The following is a 19,902-nucleotide window of genomic DNA, read 5'->3' on the forward strand; positions in this document are numbered from 1 at the left end:
CACCCCTTGGTACCGTGTACAAAAAGTGGAGCTATCTCTCAGCTGCAGATCCTCTAGAAAAACCAGCACCTTATTGTTGACACCACAGAAATGTTATAACAAAAACCCTTACAATCGAGCCTTCTCAGGTGTTGCCCTGAGAACTTGGAACTCCCTGAAATCAGACTGCACCTCTCAACTGCATCATTCAGAAAAGAAGTTAATGTGCTACTGATGAACACATTTTTGACCTAGAACCCACAAACCCTGCTGTCCGGTCCCGATATAGCGCAGTGTCTACACCCAGATGTATTACTTCCCTGTTATGATCTTGTTTGTTAATGTGTTGGCCTGGATCTTGGTGGTCTATTCCCTCACCTTGGGTGCTGCTACATACTGTACCATTCTCGAATATGTTGTTGTTTAGCTCCACCTCTTTCTTCCTTCCTTAGCATTTGTAAAGCGCTCTGCTACCCTCAAGAGTCATTTTCAGTAAAAAGTAATAATTAACAGCTAACAAAAATGTCTTTGCATAAATATAATTTACAAAGGAGAACATCAATTCCCATTTAATCAAGATTTTGTAAACGATAATTAAGCCCAAAAATTTATGGCAGACAATTTTTTTTCCATCAGTATTGTGACATACACTCTGTAAGCGGAATGATACACAGAACTGCCAATTGCATGTGGTAAAAGTGAAAAACTACAATGGGCAGAGCCAATGCACTCACTCTGTATATGTTACAGAAATTGTAACAATTGGTCCTGCAGACAGCTGTGATGGGCAGACAGCTGTGGTGTAAAAAACAACAAATGAGCTCTCCCTGCTTACAGCAACTCAAAGTACAATAGCTGGTTCTCAAACTATACTATAGCTTCTCAGATTCTATATTTCATTAAAAATTGTGGTTAATGTAGTGACTTGTTAATCAAACTGTTTATTTCAAAAACTAGTTTACAGATTTGCATAAAACCACAAAATGATTTAAAGTTGGTCCAGACATGACATTCCTGTTATGTTTAATTTAAATATGTCCAATTGTTTTTTGTGTGTACTTGAGCTAATTATTCATACAGAATTGTGATTAGCAGTTGCAAGTCTGGACTGAGGGTCTGATTCACAAAGGGATTTGCCCGCCTAAGTTGAACTTAGTTGTGCTCACGCCTTCATTTAAGACATAATGTGAATTTACACTCATGCACCTGTTTACTAAGTATGACATGATACATTATGTTTTCATTTTAAATGTAGGTAAATATGTTTACAGTCGTGAGTCGTCGATGGGGCAGGGCACGGTTGCCTGTCTAAGTAGGTGAGCACTCACTAACTTAAGTGTTTGTAGTTATTCACACATTTTTGGTAGGTGCAGTTCCACGCTGGATACACTAGATACAGTTGTAGATCTACTCTTGTGAGGCACAGGAAATGGTACATTTGGGATGGGACACCGCCAAACTGTTTGTATTGAAGCAAAGGGGATTTCGCTACAAAAAAAGGATTCTTGTTGGGAAACAAAACAAAAATGTAGAAAGTGCAAATGTGCATGTACACAATGTTAATTCTTCAATTGTAAATCCGGACTGGAGACATTTATGAATACCTGATTGGTTCTAACTTTGAATAAAAAGGAATTCACTGGAAATTCCAGAAGAACTGAGTTGAATTTGCTGCTGTTTCAGGGCCCAGAAGAAGTCCTGAGCGTATTCACTAACAGACTGCGTTTCACTGAAAATGTGGGCACAATCATGCAGAAGCAAATTTATATATATCTTCTTTTCTACAATAGATCTATGTTCTACAGGTTTTTCAGTGTTAATTCCACAAAAGGAGCCATACTTTTAATCTTGATTAAAATATTGCAGCCATTTTACAGGATACACACTGAAACAATCACGCTTCAGCCGGGCTTTCAGAAGTTAGGGATATTATTCCCTAGGTCACACACTTTGGGGCTGATTCCGATCTCTCTAGGAAGGCCTTCAGATGGGTTCCGGAACAAGCAAATCTGATTCGGAGCCTATCTTTCTGACCGAATCGTCCCCAATTCTAAACGACCAAGTACAATGCGAAGATCTCGTCCCCATTGACCGATTAGTTCCGAACCTGAACCTGCCAGTCCGACTCGTTCGCAGCCGAATCGTCCCACGCATTGGAGCTGGCTTCCAAACGAGCAAGTATGATGGACGATTGGGACAGCTGTATCACCTTGGTCTCAGTGAGATGAAACAACTGTGGGAATCGGACTTCAGAGGGCTGTAGCAGGCCCCCTTTCACCCAGGGCCCTCTGAATCAGTCCTGTGGGGGTACCTATGGGTCCCCTCCTTCTATGCATGCACAGTGTGGTGGGCAACATGGGGTGCCCGCCACAGGGTGTACACATTTACCCACCCACCCCTGTTTGCTATGGGAGGCTGTGTACAGGTTCAGTATACAGGCTTCCATAGAGTTCAATGGGAGTCTCAGTGAACCGAGTCCGTCACCATACAGGTGCATCGTAATCGGACTCTCTGACTCACGGAGCGCAATTAACTAGGAAAGCCCTCTGGTTCCGAGTCGTACGAAGGTCTTTCCTAGCGAGATTGTAATCCGCCTATTTGTCAGGGTGCTGCAGAGGTTATTTATCGATTTTAAAGTAACAATGTCCTGTTTAATAATGATGAGTCTGTTAATACCATTAAATGGTGGCAGATTTTATATTGGCCATGTTTTGTCTGACCCTCCACCAAGTTTTAAATTTCTTTTTTTAAAACAGGGGCTCATCCTGTGGGGGTCCAGTGAGGTTGCTGACCCAGGCCCCACGAAAACGTCTAACATGCCTGGGTATCAGCTAAAAACAACAACTTCAAAGACTTCTACGCTGCACAAAACAATATGTTGCTAGCCCAGGCACATTACCCCCAGGTCCCTCCGTCCTCGACACCTTCATACTAAACAAGTGGAGATGACCATCTCCCGACAGAAAAAAAAACCAAGAGGAATGCTGGGACACTAATACTGCCCTTCCCCCCGGGAGTACATAAGCAGTACTTACCCAGCAGACCTCCTGTTCTTTTTTTCTGTCTGTCGACAGATTGGCTGGTGTGCTGGTGCTGCTCCTGCTGGGCTGGAGTGGCGGTGCTTCTCTTCTTCCCCCCGCCCGGTTGCCTGGCTGTGCGGGCGCGGGGTCCCTGGACTGCCTCCTGGCCTGCCGGGCTTGCTTGGAGTCAGTCTCTGTTTGGGGCCGGTGTTGGAATTGAGGATTTCCCGGCTTAGCTGTGTGCTGCTTGCACCTACCGGCCCTTTGTGGCTGGTGCTGGAGTTCCCGGTTGCTTCCGGGTCGCGGGCTCGGCTTCCTGAGCCTGGCCGGGGAGCCGTGCCTAGCTGGATGGGCTCCTGGTGGATCCTGGATCGACGGTGGTGTGGGGGCCTTGTTCCTGGGGTTGGCCCCCACTCCGGGTGAGTCCCGATTTTCGGGAACGTTTTCTTCTCCCTTGCTGTCGTCCTGTGCATAGCTGCGCTGGGATTTGTGCTGGGGTGTCCAGAGGGCAGGATGTTTGCACTCGTGCTTCTGTTCCACAGGGGCTGCTGATCTGTGAAGACTGATGTTCGGGTCCACTGGCATGATGGTCTTCTGCTCGGCGGTGCTGTGGGGGCCTTGTTCCTGGAGTTGGCCCCCTCTCCTGGTGAGTCCCGATTTCGGGATCCCCTTTTTTCTTCTGCCTGCCTGTGTTTGCTGCCTATTTTCTTTCTGTTTCAGGTGGCCGGTGCTGACGGCAGCGGGCGTCTGGCCTCGCTTCTGTGGCACTCTGCTCGTGCCGTTTCTCTGCCTGCCCCGGTGGGTGGGGGGGGGGGCTGCGGGGTCCCCCGCTCTGCCTCTGATGTATTCTGAAATGTGGGCTTCCCTCGCTGCGCCGCGCCGCTGGCAGCACTGGAATATTCCTGTGGTAGGCATGAGGGGGCCTCTGATGTCTGGTTCGGGGGCCGCCTCTGGTGTCCTCTGCTTCATTCCTAATGTCTCGATGGGGGGTTTGTGCCTGGTGTCCGGGGCTGTGTTTCTTCAGTCCCTGTGGATACATGGGCGCTGTGTGTGGGACGTTCCTTGTGTTCCTGTTCCCTGCCCTCTGTTGGCTACTCTTTTCCCCGCTTTGCTGGTGTGCTAGTGTTTTTCACTTTCTGTCGGAGTAGTTGGCGATTCCTGAGGCTTTGTGCCTGTTCCCTCGGTTTTGTGTCCTTGACGGGCCGAGTGGTCTTGGGCGCCGGACTCCAGTGGGCTTGTCCTTCGGTGTGGCTGTGCCTTCTGGTCTCCTTCTTTGCCCCCGCCTTTGCCTGGCTCGTCCTTTTTTCTGACAGTTGCTGTCTTTTCACAGAGGCTTTCTCCGGTGGCCTGTGCTGCGTTTGCATGTGCCCTGGGTTTTTTTTCACGAGCCGGGGGTTGGGTTTTCGTCGTTTTGCGGACCCTAGGTTGCCTTCCATTTTTTGGCTTGTCTATGTGGCATGCTTCTGTGGCATGGGGTGCTGGGGTGTCTTGTTACTTTGCTGCATGTGTATGTGTTTTTCTCACATTTGCGGTGGGGGCCTTGTTGTGTTGTTGGCCCCCGCTCTGGCTGTTTTCACCCCCACTTTTTTCTTCTAGGTGCTGCAAGGCGCTGAGCTCCCGGTGTTGGTGGGTCCTCTGTTCGCCTGCTGGTGCCGGTCCTGGGGTGTTGTCAGGTGTGCCTTTTGGCGTGTGTCTTATCCCTGGGTCGGTGCCTCCTGGGGGTGCCAGGGTTTGTTGGGGACTTGTGTTCGGTGCTGTGCTACGTCCCGTTTTGCTTTTTGGGGTGTCCTGCTGCTGTCTCTGGGGTCCCCGCTGCTTGCCTCCTGTGTGGCTTGTTCCTGGTCTCGGCCCTTGCCGCTAGCCCGCCCCGGTTCTTGCGGATGTGGTGGTGGGCGTTCCGAGGATCTGCTCCCTTTGGTTCTCTTCTTCTGGATGTGCCCTTGCTCTTGGTGGCTCTGTGGGCGTTCGCCCTTTCTGTTTGTGGCTTGCCTCAGGTTGGCGTGGGTTCCGGTTGCCTCTGTGGTGGCGGGTTCCTTTTCGCTGGCTCTGCCTTTGCTTGCTCCTGGTGTTCCCTGTGTTGTTGGGGTTTTCCTGCGTGCTTGCTTGCGCCTTGCTGTCTTCTTCAGCGATGGCCTGTGGGGGGTGCGCTCTGTTCCCCCTCTTCTTCGGGCTGCCTGCCCCGCCTGGTGGTGGGTCGGTGCTCCTGCTCCTCGGGCCGATGCGGGGGTGGGGTCCTGTGGGCTCCCCTGGTTCTGGTTGGCCTGCCCTGCTGTTCTCCCTCTGTGGCCTTGCCTCCGCTGCGGGCTGGCTGTTGTGCCTCTGCTCTGCTTGGGTGTCCTGGTTCTTCACTTCCTGGCTTCTGTGTGGTTGGTCACTTGGGGACTCCTGGTTCCTGGTCCTGTTCCTCCCGTCCCTTGGGCTGTGCCTGGTTCCGCTCATGGTTGCTTGCCTGTGTCTTGCCGGGGGCTCTTTGGGGTGGTCTGCCCCCTCTGCCTGCGCTTGGGTGGCTTGTGCTGCCTTGGGTTCGGCGGTTCTGCTTTGGCCCTGCCGGCTCCTGTTCTCGTCTGTTCCCTGCTTGGTGCCTGTTTGTGGTGCCTGCCTGGGTCTTCCTGTTGGTGTAGGCTTCCCTTGCTCCCGCTTGGGGCTTCTGGTGTTGTCCGGGGGCTTTTCTGTGTGCTTGGCCTGGCTGCTTATGCGCTGGCTCCCCCTGGGCTGGCTTTTGGCTGTCTGCCCCTCCTGTTTCTGCCGGGGTGCCTGCCTGGTTTGTTCCTGACTGGGGCCTCCGGGCTGCTGTCGGTTCCTGTTGTGCCTCCTGTTCTCCGGGTTGGTGTGCTGTCCCCGTGCTCCGCTGTCTGCTCTGTGTTGTGCTTGGTCGGGCCGGGTTGGTCCCTGCCTGGCCTTCTGGGGCTGCTGGGGGCTGTTGGCTTCCGGGTCCGTCTCCTGTTGGGGGTGTTTGCTCCCTGAGTTGTTCTGGTCTCGTCTGGTTCCCTTGGTGGGTACCTGGCTGTGGTTTTGGCTGGGGCGTGCCGCTCCTGCTTGTTGGGCTCCTTTTTGGGCTCTGCTTCCCTGCTGGTGTCCCTTTGGGCCCTGGCTGGGTGTTCTGAGTTGGGGCCGCTTCCTGGTGGTTCCTTCTCGGCCTTCTCCTGCTGTTGGTTCTCTTCCCGGGCTTGTTTTCCCGGTGTTGTGGGCCTGTGTGGGGTTCTGTGGCTGCGGTTCTGCCGGCTTCTTGCTGGTTGTGTGTGGCTTCGGGCTGTGCCTTCTGGGTTTTCGGGCTGTGCTGACCCTTTTTTTTGCCTGCTCTGGGGGTTGTTGCCGGCCTTTTCCGGGTTCTTCCTGGTTCTGTGGTCCTGGCTCGCTCCTTCCTCCCTTGCTTTCCCGGGCCTTGTTCCCGGTGTGGGTCTGTTTGGTTGCCCCTCCGTCTGTGGTTGGGGTGCTGTTCTGTGGTGCTCGTGCCTCTGCGTGTCCCTCCCTCCTGGCTGCGGGTTGTCTGTGGTTTCCTGCTGCTTGGTCCTCTGCTCTTCTTCTGGGGTTTGCTTGGGCCTGCTGTTCCTCCTGCGTGGTCGGGTTGCTTGGCTCTGGTGCTGGCTTCCCGGTTCTGTTGGGGTTTGTTGGCCTCTTTTTTTGCGGTTTGCTTGGCTCCTCTCCGGCATTGCTGGGTTGGGGCCTTGTGGTTGTGGTCTGGGTGCTGTGCTCCCTGGGCTTTCTTTTTCCCGCTGCTCCTGCCCTTGCTGCTTGCCTGGCCTGGGTGTGGGGTTCCTGGGCGGTCCTGTGTCTTTTGGGCGCCTTCTTTGTGCTGCCCTCTGTGCCTCGTTGGGCGGCTGCTGGGGTTTCCCAGTTGCTCTATGCTCCCCTCCTGCCTTGTGTTCCTTCCCTTTGGGGTTGGGGTTCTCTGGGCTTGTGGTCGCTTTCTCTGTTCCCGACCTGGTTGAGTTTTTCTTTGTTGCTGGTTTCCGGTCTTGTTGGCCTCTCCTTGTTTGGTGGGCTTTCGGCTGGGTTCTGGGGTTCTTCCCCGTCCCTGTCTTTTGGGTCGGGTTCTCGGTCCTGTTCGGCTCCTGAGTGCTTGTTGCTTCCTGGGCCTCCTTGGCGGGGTTTCCTCCTCGGGTCTCTTGTGCTCGGGTCCTTTCTTTTTGGGAGTTTGGCCGTGTTTCTGGCCTGTGCTTCTCCTTCCTTTTTTTGCTGGGTGCTTGTGCCTGCGCTCTGTTGGCCTTTTCTTCCGGGTTGTCTCGTCTTCCTGGTGGGTCTGCCTGGCCCTGTGTGCCTTCCTGCTGGTTTTGGCCTGGGCGGTCTTCTCCGGTGGGTTGTTTTGGCTGGTCTTGTTGTTCTGGTCCGGGTCTCGGTTGTCGGTTGCTCGAGTTGGCGGCCTCCTTTATTTGGAGCCCGGGGTTTTTCTTTCTCTCCGGCCCTTGTCCCTGCTGTCCTGTTCTGGGTTGCGGGCCGGTTGTTTCCTGCGGTCTTCCTTTCCTCCTTCTCGGTGCTCCCTTGGGTGGCTGCTTTTGTTTTGGTTTCCTGGGTGTGCTTGTGCGTGCGGAAGGCCGGGTTTCTGCTTTGGTATTCTCCACTTGTTTAGTATGAAGGTGTCGAGGACGGAGGGACCTGGGGGTAATGTCCTATTACTTACCGGTAATCTTCATTACTCCGGGTCCCGTAGTCCTCGACACCTTCATACGCCCCTCCCTCCCTCCCGGGCGGCCGGCCTTCCTGTCTGGGCTTGTTAGTACAGGAGGTCTGCTGGGTAAGTACTGCTTATGTACTCCCGGGGGGAGGGGCAGTATTAGTGTCCCAGCATTCCTCTTGTTTTTTTTTTCTGTCGGGAGATGGTCATCTCCACTTGTTTAGTATGAAGGTGTCGAGGACTACGGGACCCGGAGTAATGATGATTACCGGTAAGTAATAGGACATTTTATGCATTCATGTGCCTCAAAAAGGGATTGAAGGTCCAAAGCCAAAAACATGTTGTACACAAACATTTTCTGACAGAATGTATTCAAAAGTTTGTTAGTTGATATATTTACACTCCACTCGCTATTTTTGAGGTTACTAATCGGACGAGATACCCTGCTGCAAAGGGACTTTCTTTTTTAATTACGCATTGATTCTATAGGCACTTTAACAAACTAGTTAACACTTATGCTCATCAAGTTTAAGTTACAATGAACTCATTTGGCCCTTCCTCTCTTTTTTCCATTGTTGGGGAAAACTGAAATTTTGTTGTTTGAAGATCAGTCAGAATGGCTGCCAATTTTCATGTAAATTCAATAATGCTGTTCCTCATTAAAATCTGTGATGGATGCTGTGCTTCTGTTTCAAATTTTCCTCCTAATAAATAGGATTTCATTTTTTGTTTTAGGACAGTTTTCCTGCTCGCTTCGGAGGAATTCATTTTGTCAACCAACCATGGTATATACATGCTTTGTACACAGTGATACGACCATTCTTGAAAGAGAAGACGCGGAAAAGGGTAATTTTATTTGAGTAACTGTAACAGTTCTAGATGTAGGAAACTAAATGATTTATTTTTAAAGAGGTAATTTGAGGAGGGAAGCAATAGGGGTTTGGTTAACTTACTCTCAGTGCACCCCAGAAATGTTGTTACCATAATTCAAAGGCAGAGAATGTTCTAAAAGTAAATATTGCTTCACTCTTCCTTCTGGGTCATGTGGTAAATCAACCACCCAATCTCGGGCACCCATTCTAGCACCATTTCTGGTATCATCAAAGAATACCATGCACATCGTTATGGCATTTTAAAAAAAACAAGAATTAATGTGTCCCTGACGTGCAATAAAAAAAACTCAGCTTTTTTGGGGGCACATTCCTGGCCTCCACATACGCTAGCAGAAATGCCATCATGCCACATGGACATAGTGAAATTTCAATCATGCATTTTTTGGTTGCAGTACCTCCTCCCAGGATGGATTAAACAAATGTAGGAAAAAACATCAGCTGCGATAATTATGTGACTAATCACCAGGAGAGGAACTTTGGCTCTGCCCACATGTTGACAGCCAAGAATATACGTTTTATTAGATAACTAGATAATTTACAGTATCTTTTTTTGCTAGCAGCACAAATGGGAGGAGGGCAGTCATTAAACTATATGGACGTGAAGGTTCAATCAGGTGAAGGAGAATAGATTTGCTTAAGAATTTAAATCTGTGAGTGTGGCAAAGTAAGAATATGGGGCCAAATGTACAACCTTTTTTAGCGGTCGGGCTGTTTGCGACCGGTAAAAACAGATGCAGAATTTACAAACCTTATTTTGCTAATCAGTAACCTATTACCAACTCGCAAAATAGGGTTTGCGAGTCGTAATTAGGAAGGGGTGTGCCAAGGGCGTCTCTTACTAATAGCGAGTTGCAGGGGGATGTACGGTTGCTTTGAGACCACAAAGGCGGAGCCAAAACAATTGCAGTTACGACCATTTTCGAATTAGCGGTAAGCCAGTCAAAAACAGGAAGGGGTTATGGCTTGGCAGTGAAATGTTTTTTAAGAGCAGGCAGTGGTCCAACGGACAACTGCCTGAACATAATTTTTTTTTTTTTTTTACTTTTATTTTTTTCTTTTAAACACATCCCATTTTTCTTTATAGAAAACAGGCTGCATTTGAAAAAAAAATACTTTGCTTCATTTAAAAAGCAAGCACAGACATGGTGGGCTGCTTTTCCCAGCAGGCCACCATCCATATGATTATAGTCCATTCCCAATGGGCCGCAAATAGCAACCTGCCTCATAAATATTTATTTTATTTTATTTTTTTATTTTACAGAGTTTTATATAGCGCGAACTTGACCCGAATTGGGTATCAGAGCGCTTTATATAGCACCAGTTGTATTACATGAGGACACATTCATTTTTGTTCGGCACGGGAAGATTAGGTGATTTGCCTAGTATCACAGGATGTTTAGCGTCATTGCCAAGACTCAAACCCAGTTCCCCAGATTCAAGGTCGACAGTCCTAGCCGTTAGGCTAACTCCTCTACCCAATATGTATATTGATGAGGCATGTCCTTTGCGACCCCATTGCGAATCGCTAAATGAATCTGAGACACTTTAGTACATTCTGTTTTACGAGTTGCAAAAAAATCACAATTTGTGGCCCGCAAAACAGAATAGTTGTACATCTGGCCCAAGGCAGAGGGAAGCAAAATCTGCTCTCAAAAGAGTAGATCGGAGCATCTTAAACTAGCTAGATCAGCATTGTACAATTATAACATTGGGTTCAACAAATGCTATGCTGCCCACCGTTCCCAAGAAGTGAGAACCAATTCAAATTCCACCCTTTCAACAAAGCATTATCGCCATATTTCCAAGACACGGCCAGGCCATCCCCAACACAGACGGCATAAATGAGTTATTAATGAGTTATTCAGTTACAGTGAAGCTAGCAATAATAAAATGTTCTCAATTAAACTAAACAATTGACTATTCGTTACTTCAAAGTACTGCAGTTAGCTTGGCTCCTGAAATGAGAGTAAAATGTGAGATAATACACGCGGACAAAAGCATATAGTTTCAATGTTAGGAGGAATTACTTTACTGAGGCCTATATTAACTACGGCTAACTTAACGTGAAAACACTTTACTATGGTTGATTATAACATGAATTTCTCTAAGTGTGATCAAACATAAAATGGAAACCCCATTTTAGATATAAGCATGTAATATGTATTAGTATGCATGCAACCAGAACCGCCACAGTAGGTCTTTATTGGTTATGGTGACAAGCCAATGACAAAGATCATAGGGCTGATTGTTTATAATGAAACGTTATGATAAACACAGGAGGCCTGATGTATTAATTGTTGTTAAGTGTAGATTGTTATTATTCTGTGTTAAAGCCAACTGATAGATATTTTGTTACATTTATCTCACAGATTACCATTGTAGTAGGTTAGCATTTTGGTGCTGATTACCCCCTCAGACAAATTGTTGGTATAGGAGATTTGTACAGTCAGAATCGTTGTGAAATCCTCTTACGTCTCATAGTAGTGTGCTTTGCAAATTGTAATTTTGTATAATATGTTATTTTATGTCTGTATGCATGATGGTTGCCTTGTGGGAAAGCTTATGCTCAGTACAGGAGGCTTCAGTAGGTTATGGCGATACAATGCTGATAACTGCAACACACCTGATTTCTGTTGCCTTAAGTCTGATCTGTTTAATATGGAAAGTTATGATAAACTAATTAGGCTTGACATATTGATTGTGAAAAGCATATGTTAAAATCAAATTTCATTTAAGGGTAGATTATTATTTCTCTGTATGCCTACAGATAAGTATTTTGTTGCACAGCATGTCACATTTTCTTTGTAGGTAATTATTATGCTGTGGGCAACTGGCTGCAACAAACCCCAGTGGGAGAAGAATTGCACTTTATTAATTATTGCTAGAACCTCTTCTAAGATGTTTGCCAAGATTTTGTTATAATAAAAAAACATTAAACAGTACATACATCCACAAATGAAAATATATACCCATATAAATAGGTGGAGGGCCTTAAAATCCCCTCTGTTCTTATATTGGTTTGGCCGAGTGTCATTCAAATTCTGCTTCCATCATGGCAGTGAATTGCATGGAGTAATTGTCCCGTCTGCATCAGTCATTGGCTCTTTTTCCCTGTGAGTGATGGCATTTTCTGATCACGTGTTTAAATTGACATGAAAATTAGTGTGTATCAGTATCTGGGCTGTTTGGCCAGTCCTTCGGTTAAGAATTTTCTCATTTTATAGATTCCCTTTTATTTCTTTGCTTCTCCTCATTTGGTTTTTTAATGTTTACTAATCAGATACCACAGCTCTCCAGGCAATGCTAATGGTTGCTTGATTGTCACAGCATTTTCCTCTTGACCATTTTATCTAAGTAATGAAATCCTTATGGAATGTTGTTGTCCATATTGTATCATTGTTGTACCATTCCTAGATTATTGATTTTAAATGTGTCTACCTTGCTTGAACATTTAAACAATGATAGACTATTTACAATACCTTTGCAAGAAGGATACCCACTACTATGTTTAGTTTTGTTGTGGCAAACATATGCCCACCATGTTTAGAATCCATCATGTTTTCTTTTTTCTTCTGTTATTCTTTTGATTTAGCTTGCATATGTTGAGTTAGTGCCAGAGGGTGAATAGAAGAATGAGTCATTGGATTGATGATTGGATGCATAAGTGCAAAGATAAGTGACAGAGTGCATGTATGATGACTTATCGAATGTCTACACCCATAAGTTGTACAAAAGGCGCTTTCATTCGTAACCCAGACACATTGGCACTGAAACAGGAGCCCTCATCCTGCTCGGCCTCTGCTAGACCTTCAGCATTGTCTCCCACAACACCCTCATCAGAAGACTTCACGAGATTGTTATACAAGGATCTGCTCTCAAATGGATCTAATCCGTCCCCACAGGAAGAACCCAAAGGGTCAGGCTGCCACCCTTCACATCAGAGACCAAGAAACTGATATACGAGTCCCACAGGGATTGTCCCTCAACCTCACCCTGTACAATATTTACTTGAGACAGACCACCAACAGTATTAGATCAAGACATCACTGCCATTTCTTACGACGATGGCACCAAAATCATCCTCTCCCTGACGTACAAGACAACCACTACCAAAACCAACTTCACCCACTGCATGACCATGGTAGCACAACGGATATGAACCAGCTGCCTGAGGCTCAACTCCAACAAGACAGAACTCCTGGTTTTCAGCATCAACACCTCCCCATGGGACTCAACCTGGTGCACATCGGAGCTAGAACCAACACACACAGACCACACAAGAAATCTAGGGATCATCCTAGACAACCAAAGCAAAATGACAGCTCCAGTCAATACAGTGAGCCTCCTGCTTCCACATCTTACACATGCTGTGAAAGATCTTCAAATGTTTGCCTCAGAACACCATATGGGTGGTGACACAAGCTCTCACCTCCAGCAAGCAGGACTACGGCTACACTCTCTAAGCTCGAATCTACAAACAACTCCTACACAGACACCTGACCTTCCAAAACACGTCCGCAAGACTCATACTCCACATCCAACGGATCACCCACATCACACTGCACCTTGTGAAGCTTCACTGGCTTCCCACTCACAAGCAAAGCCAATTCAAATTTCTTACACACATGTACAGAGCCCTACACAACACCTACGCTCTGCCTCACTCTCATTCTCACTCTCACCCACCAAAGCAAAACTGGAGGTCCCTCATTCTCCTAAATCTCTTTTTTGTTAAAAGCGTATTTATCACAAATACAGCAGGTATGTAATTTCTCACTTCATAAATAACACTTCAGACTAGCAATTGATCAATTTACAAAAAATTACTTACAATAATCATGAAAATGAATAGTGGCTAAATTAACAATATTTATGAATGCCATTGCTTATGACCTGAATGTGGCTGGCTAAGAATTAGTAAATAAAATCGCAATTCCTCAATTTACAAAATAATTGACCACAATAATCATAAAGGCTGATAATACACTCATCACAATGATTGAAAATAGCGTCTTGTATATCCCACCTTTGGCTAGCAAAATCAACTATCTGTTAGATTCGGCACTCTCGATGCTCTCCCAAATCGACTAAATTCTAATGCAGCACTTATTGGCCCAGACTACCTTTGCATACAAATTCTCATGATTTTTCAGCCTAGCCTAGGTATATTTGTTGACTTCCAGTTTGCTAGTATTAAGGATTTTACCAATAAAGTGGCTATGAAACAGAGCTTATTGAGTTTGGTAGGGAGAGTGTTTACACCCAACGGGGTACCAAAAAGGGCCCCCAGCAGATCGGAGACAATCACTCTCCCCATCTGGACTCCTACTTCATTAATGATATCTCTCCAAAATGCGCTCAGTTTAGGGCAAGTAAAAATCATGTAGAGCCAATCCCCAGAAACTGACACACATCTAAAGCATCCAGCATCTGCTCCATTATACATCTTTTTAATGGTATCCAGAGTATAGTATAACATCAATTTACAATAGAAAGCCATGCACTCGAAGTTAGCTGCCTGGATGGTTTTTCCACTAATCTGGGTATATTTCCAATGTCCTCTAGTTATATCACTGCTAATAATAGTTGCTATTTTCCTTATATTGTCGTCTACTAGCTTTGGTCCTAAGTAAAATTCTTTACCAATTTCTGGTCCATGATAGGCGGGAGATAAAAAAAGGCTGACATATTTTCTCTGTTACTTCATTTATTTCTTTTGGTGTACTACAACATGAAGACAGGTTGATTGTTGCGATAAAAATCTCTAAGCCACCAAAAGCCATAACAGGCCCAACGACTAAGCATGGACTGTCCAAAACTTAAGTTAAAGCCTGAACAAAAGTCACGGTTTAACTCGGGATGAAGATTTGGGACTTTATATTCATGCCGGATGCAATTAAAACAATATAATATACTTTCGGGAGTTTTATAACAGGTTTTATTTGGTAGTCTAGGGATCTGTAAAAAAAGAGACGGGATCAATTCCAGCAACTTTTAACATACTATTCAAATGGTAATAATATTCGCCGGATGTCTTTTTGAAGGTGAAGGTCAGCCCATTTCATAGGGCAGCTTGTTAATAGCTTTTAAAACATGGAAGAGACAAACACCCTTCCTCTTGATTTAAGTGAAGAATTGAGAGCTTAAATCTTGATTGTTTCTTTTGCCAGATATATGCGCGTATGTCTGCATCAATACCCTGAAAACATGATTTAGGCATTTTAATCAAGACATTAGAAAAGGGAAACTGAAACAGAGGCAACAAATTAATTTTGATAAGCGAAGTACACCCTATGATCATATTGGGAAGTCTATCCCGTTATTGAATTAGCGTATGAGTTTTGACTAGTAGGGACACGTAATTAAGAGCTTATAAATTGCTATTTTTGGGATCACTTTAACACCCAGATATCTAATAGGCCACCCTACTTAAAATGTCGTACGTCATTCTCCTAAATCTCATACAAGAGCTGAAAAAAACACTCTCAACACATCATATCCTCTTCTGAGTTCCGCAAGAAGCTGAAGATCTAGCTCTTCGTATAAGCCCCTTGAGGACCACACACCTACCTACACACCTGCCCAAGCACCTGGATACCCTCCCAGGTGATTAGTGCACTATACAAATCAACATACCATAACAAGAAAACATAATTCTTCCCCTCAACAACTCAAATGGTGATTTTAATGTAACACAGTTTGAGATAGTGTGATGTGCCCACCAAGTGTCCCTGAAAACATCCTTAGGTGAAAACCTGAACTTCACTGCTTTCTGAAAACACAAATTTACCACCTTATTTTTGCGCTCTGCAAGTCCATTGGCTTGTGGTATGTATAAAGCTGTCTTTGGAGAAACAGTTTCCAGATTCTGGATCTCTTGGGAATTAAACTGCACTCTATTATCAGTCACTGAGTATTTCAGCACAACTTCAATAGCAAACTCATCTCTGAAAAAATCCAGGACTGTTTTATGGTTTAAATGTCTTTATTGGTTATAAACATACAAATGTCTCCAAGTACATTTATCTGTTGTCAATCAAAGTCTAAACAATACAACCGGACAGAGTCAATTGAGGGCGCAAGCCCAGCAGTCGAAACAGAATTGGCCAATTGCACGTACATGGAATAAACTTAGAGGAATAGGAAAAAAGGAGAACACAACCCCCCCCTCCCCTGGTACCCTCTCCCTCCCCCCGTCCAGTGCCCCCTGTCCACCACTAACCCCATGTCCCTCCCCCAAACTATGCTAAGCCCTCAGTGACCCACTTAACAGTCTATCTTTTGTGGCTCCGTGAGACGCAGCAGTCTAAGATATTGGGGGCATGTGATTTCTCAAAATTCGGTAGCCAAGAGCGACAAAAATGGGTGCCATAGCTCGTCATATGTGGATCCCTCTCCCACCATAGTAAGTGTCAACTTCTCCATCCCGAGCACATGCCACAATCGGTGAAGCCAACCTACAAAGGAGGCTGCGTTGGGAGTGCGCCAATGTGTGAATATGTTTTGTACCGCTGAGCCCAGTGCGATGGCCATCTGTCTGCCTCTACAGGATTTCAGTGGGTAGGTCAGGGGATTAGGGAGACCCAGTAGTACATAAGCCGGGAAGCGCGGGATCTCTGTCTCAAAGTGCTTATCCACCTCAATCAACACCTGTGCCCAGTAGGGTTAAATATGTACGCATTCCCACAACAAATGCACCAGGTTGCCCACCTGGCCACAGCCACGCCAGCAAGTCGCCTCTCGGTTGCAGTCCATCGCATTCAGTCTCTCCGGGGTATAATACCAATACGTCACAACTTTCATGAATGTCTCTGTGAATCCCATATGGTACGCAGAGTGCCGGTCCCTGTAGTATATCCCCTCCCATTCTTTGTGGCTGAGTGTCCTGCCTAGTTCTCTCTCCCACCGCTCCCTGCCAGGGTTATGTGTGTATGCCTGTGTGACCTGTAGCATCTTGTAGAGATCGGAGATGAGCATGGCATGGGATGTGCGGGTGATGAGCCATCTTTCGTATGAGGATAAGCGTCTATCTACGCTCGGGCTGACCTGTGGTTGGAGTGCCCAATGCCGCACCTGTAGGTATCTTAGTCGTTCAGTCTCTGGGAGACCATACTCCTACCTAAATTAGGAAAATGGGACGACTCCCTCGGTTCCATACATGTGATACAAGAACCGGCAACCAGAAGGCCTCCAATGTGCAAAAGCCGCCCCTACCGTGCCCGGGGTGAAATCAGGGTTGTCGACCAACGGGGTGAGGGGAGACGGGAAGGTTGTAAGGTCGTGTTTGATATTGGTGGCGTCCCACACCTCAAGGGGAACCCGTGTTATGTGCGAGGCGTACAAGTTAGAGGGCCTGTGAGGCTTGCACAGGATAGGGATTTCCTGCAATGGTCGTGCCGCCACCGCTTGGTCTTGAAACAGCCAGTGTTTCTCTGATTCCCATCTACTCCACTCGACAAGATAGCGCAATTGTGCCGTCTGAAAGTACAACTGGAGATCGGGAATTCCCAGTCCTCCCATCTCCGGGGAAGGTGTCACCAGCGTTCTCCGCATTCGCGGTTTCCGACCATTCCAGATAAACTGGGCCAAGTCGGATTGCATCCGTCGAATCCATCCAACAAGAGGTCGGAGAGGGAGGGTACGGAAGAGGTAGAGGATCTGGGGCAAAACAGTAATTTTGACTGCCGCGATTCTGCCTAACCAGAAAAGAGGGTAGTGTTTCCACCGACCAATCTCTCTGTGGATTTTCCCGCGAAGTATAGCATAGTTGGTGGTGACCATAGCAGAGAGGGAGGATGCCAGCTGGATGCCCAAATTGGGATTGTATCCACCGCCCATTGAATAGGAAACAAACTCTGCAAATATTCCTAAGTGGAATGGGACAGCGAGAGGTCCAAGGCCATCGACTTGTCTGCGTTCACTTTGAATCCGGCAACCCGGGCAAAGGCGTCTAAATCTGCCAATCACGCCGGCAGGGCTGTCCTCGGGTTAGTTAGTGAAATCAACACATCGTCTGCGTATAAACTAATTTGGTGGACATAGCTGCCAAACTTGATCCCTTCAATTGCCGAATTCTGCCGTATTTTCTGAGCCAGAGGCTCCATGTATAAGGCAAAGAGAAGGGGCGATATTAGATACCCCTGTCTCGTACCCCTCTCGATGGGAAAACTAGAGGAGGTGTATCCGTTCACTCTAACCGTGGCCGTAGGGAATTTGTGACAATTAAAAATAAAGGTACAGAATTTCTCCCGTATCCCCACCCTCTCCAGCACCCACTCCAAATAGTGCCAATGAACGTGATCGAACGCCTTTTCGGCGTCTATGGCCAACATCATGTATTCCCCGGGTAGCTTTCTCTATGAAGTGGAGAATCCGCTTGGTATTATCTGACATCTTGCGTTCAGGGATAAAGCCCGCTTGGTCCGGATCAATAAGGCCGGGCATATGAGGGGCTAGACAAGTGCGCAGAATCCCTGTGTACAATTTAAGGTCAACATTGAGAAGAGATATTAGGCGATATGCCCCGCATTTAGTTCTATCCTTCCCAAGGTTTAGGGATTACTGTTATTGAGGCTCCTAAGAGGTTTATGTATTTATTTATTTGATTTTATATAGCGCGAACTTTACCCGAAGGTGTCAGAGCGCTTTACATAAGAACCAGTTGAGAAACATAAGGACTTAGGATTACATGCGTTACATAAAGGATACAAACAGAAAATTTGCAAATGTACAAGATGTAAAGTCACACGAGGAGGAGATACAAATGGATATACTCTAAGAGTCACATAGGTATGGTAGATAGTGCAAAGGTCTACTGCATATACTAGTGATTAGAGTTATCTCTATATACATAGGGAAGGGATATGACTGGATATACTCCAAGAGTCACATAGGAATGGTAGGTAGTACAAAGGTCAACAGCATATACTAGTGATTAGAGTTATCTCTATATACAAGGGTAAGGGATACAAGTGGATATACTCTAAGAGTCACATAGGAATGGTAGAGAGCACAACGGTCTACTGCAAATACTAGTGATTAGAGTTATCTCTATATACATAGGGAAGGGATATGACTGGATATTCTCTAAGGGTCACATAGAAATGGTAGAGAGCACAGCGGTCTACTGCATATACTAGTGATTAGTGTTATCTCTATATACATAGGGAAGGGATATGACTGGATATACTCTAAGAGTCACATAGGAATGGTAGAGAGTACAAAGGTCTACTGCATATACTAGTGATTAGAGTTATCTCTATATACAAAAGGAAGGGATACAAATGGATATACTCTAAGAGTCACATAGGAATGGTAGAGAGTATATAGGTCTACTGCATATACTAGTGATTAGAGTTATCTCTATATACATAAGGAAGGGATACAAATGATATACTCTAAGAGACACATAGGAATGGTAGAGAGTATACAGGTCTACTGCATGTACTAGTGATTAGAGTTATCTCTATATACATAAGGAAGGGATACAAATGGATATACTCTAAGGGTCACATAGGAATGATAGAGAGTACAAAGGTCTACTGTATATACTAGTGATTAGAGTTATCTCTATATACATATATATACACACATAGTAGATTTTCTCAGGCAGCGTTCCATTAAGTGGGGTCAGAGGGGGACGCAGTCACAGCCCCAAGGGAGGGTGGGAGGGATACAAGAGTATGGAGAAAAGGCAAAACAGGAAAGGGAAGAAACATTTGAGGATCGTCAAGGGGGAAACGTGGGAGAAGGGTACAAGACGAGGGAATGGACAAGATGGCGGGTCGGGGTCCAGAGAAAAACGGCAGAGAGCAGCAGTAAAATGGCGGCCAGGACAAAAGAAAAAGTAAAGAAGTCCATGAGAGTCACATAGGAATGGTAGAGAGTACAAAGGTCTACTGCATGTACTAGTGATTAGAGTTATCTCTATATACAGAAAAGCAGAGTTCCATTAGGTGGGGTCCGAGGGGGGATTCAGTCACAGCACCAAGGGAGGGACAGAGAAGGGCAGGAAAGTGAGACAAACCAGAGAGGGGAGCAGATAGTAACGAGTAGGACAGCGAGGAGTGTGTCAGAGGCAGCAGGAGAGGCAATAGAAAGGTCATTAGGACAGAGGGGGAGGTCAGAGATCGCTAAAGTGGCGGAGGAGAAAGGTAGAAGAAGAAGCGAGTCATAAAAAGAAAATGGCGGGTAACTCAGAGGTCCAGGTCCGAAAGTCCAGGAAGAGGGCTGCCATAGCCAGCAAGTCCGGGGGGAGAAAGGAAGTCCGCGGCAAAGTCACAGCCTCATCGTCCATGAGAAGCTGGGGCAGAGGAGTTTGATCCGGATACCAGGAGTCAGGGAAGAAAGACCACAGGCACCAAAACAGCTGTTCGCAGAACAGGAGGCAGTCCCGGGA

The 19,902-nt window shown here is 46.4% G+C and overlaps 1 protein-coding gene across 1 annotated transcript in view; it reads left to right on the forward strand.

Moving 5' to 3' along the window:
- The window catches only part of CLVS2 (clavesin 2), a 351,955-nt gene that overhangs the window by 201,892 nt on the left and 130,161 nt on the right, over window positions 1–19,902 (forward strand). Inside the window, exon 3 of the mRNA XM_086926928.1 lies at window positions 8,347–8,457. Coding sequence (XP_086783054.1) covers window positions 8,347–8,457 — 111 coding nt within the window. The remainder of the gene's footprint in view (window positions 1–8,346; window positions 8,458–19,902) is intronic.

Source organism: Lissotriton vulgaris, chromosome 6 (assembly GCF_964263255.1).
Source record: "Lissotriton vulgaris chromosome 6, aLisVul1.2, whole genome shotgun sequence".
NCBI classification, from domain to species: domain Eukaryota; kingdom Metazoa; phylum Chordata; class Amphibia; order Caudata; family Salamandridae; genus Lissotriton; species Lissotriton vulgaris.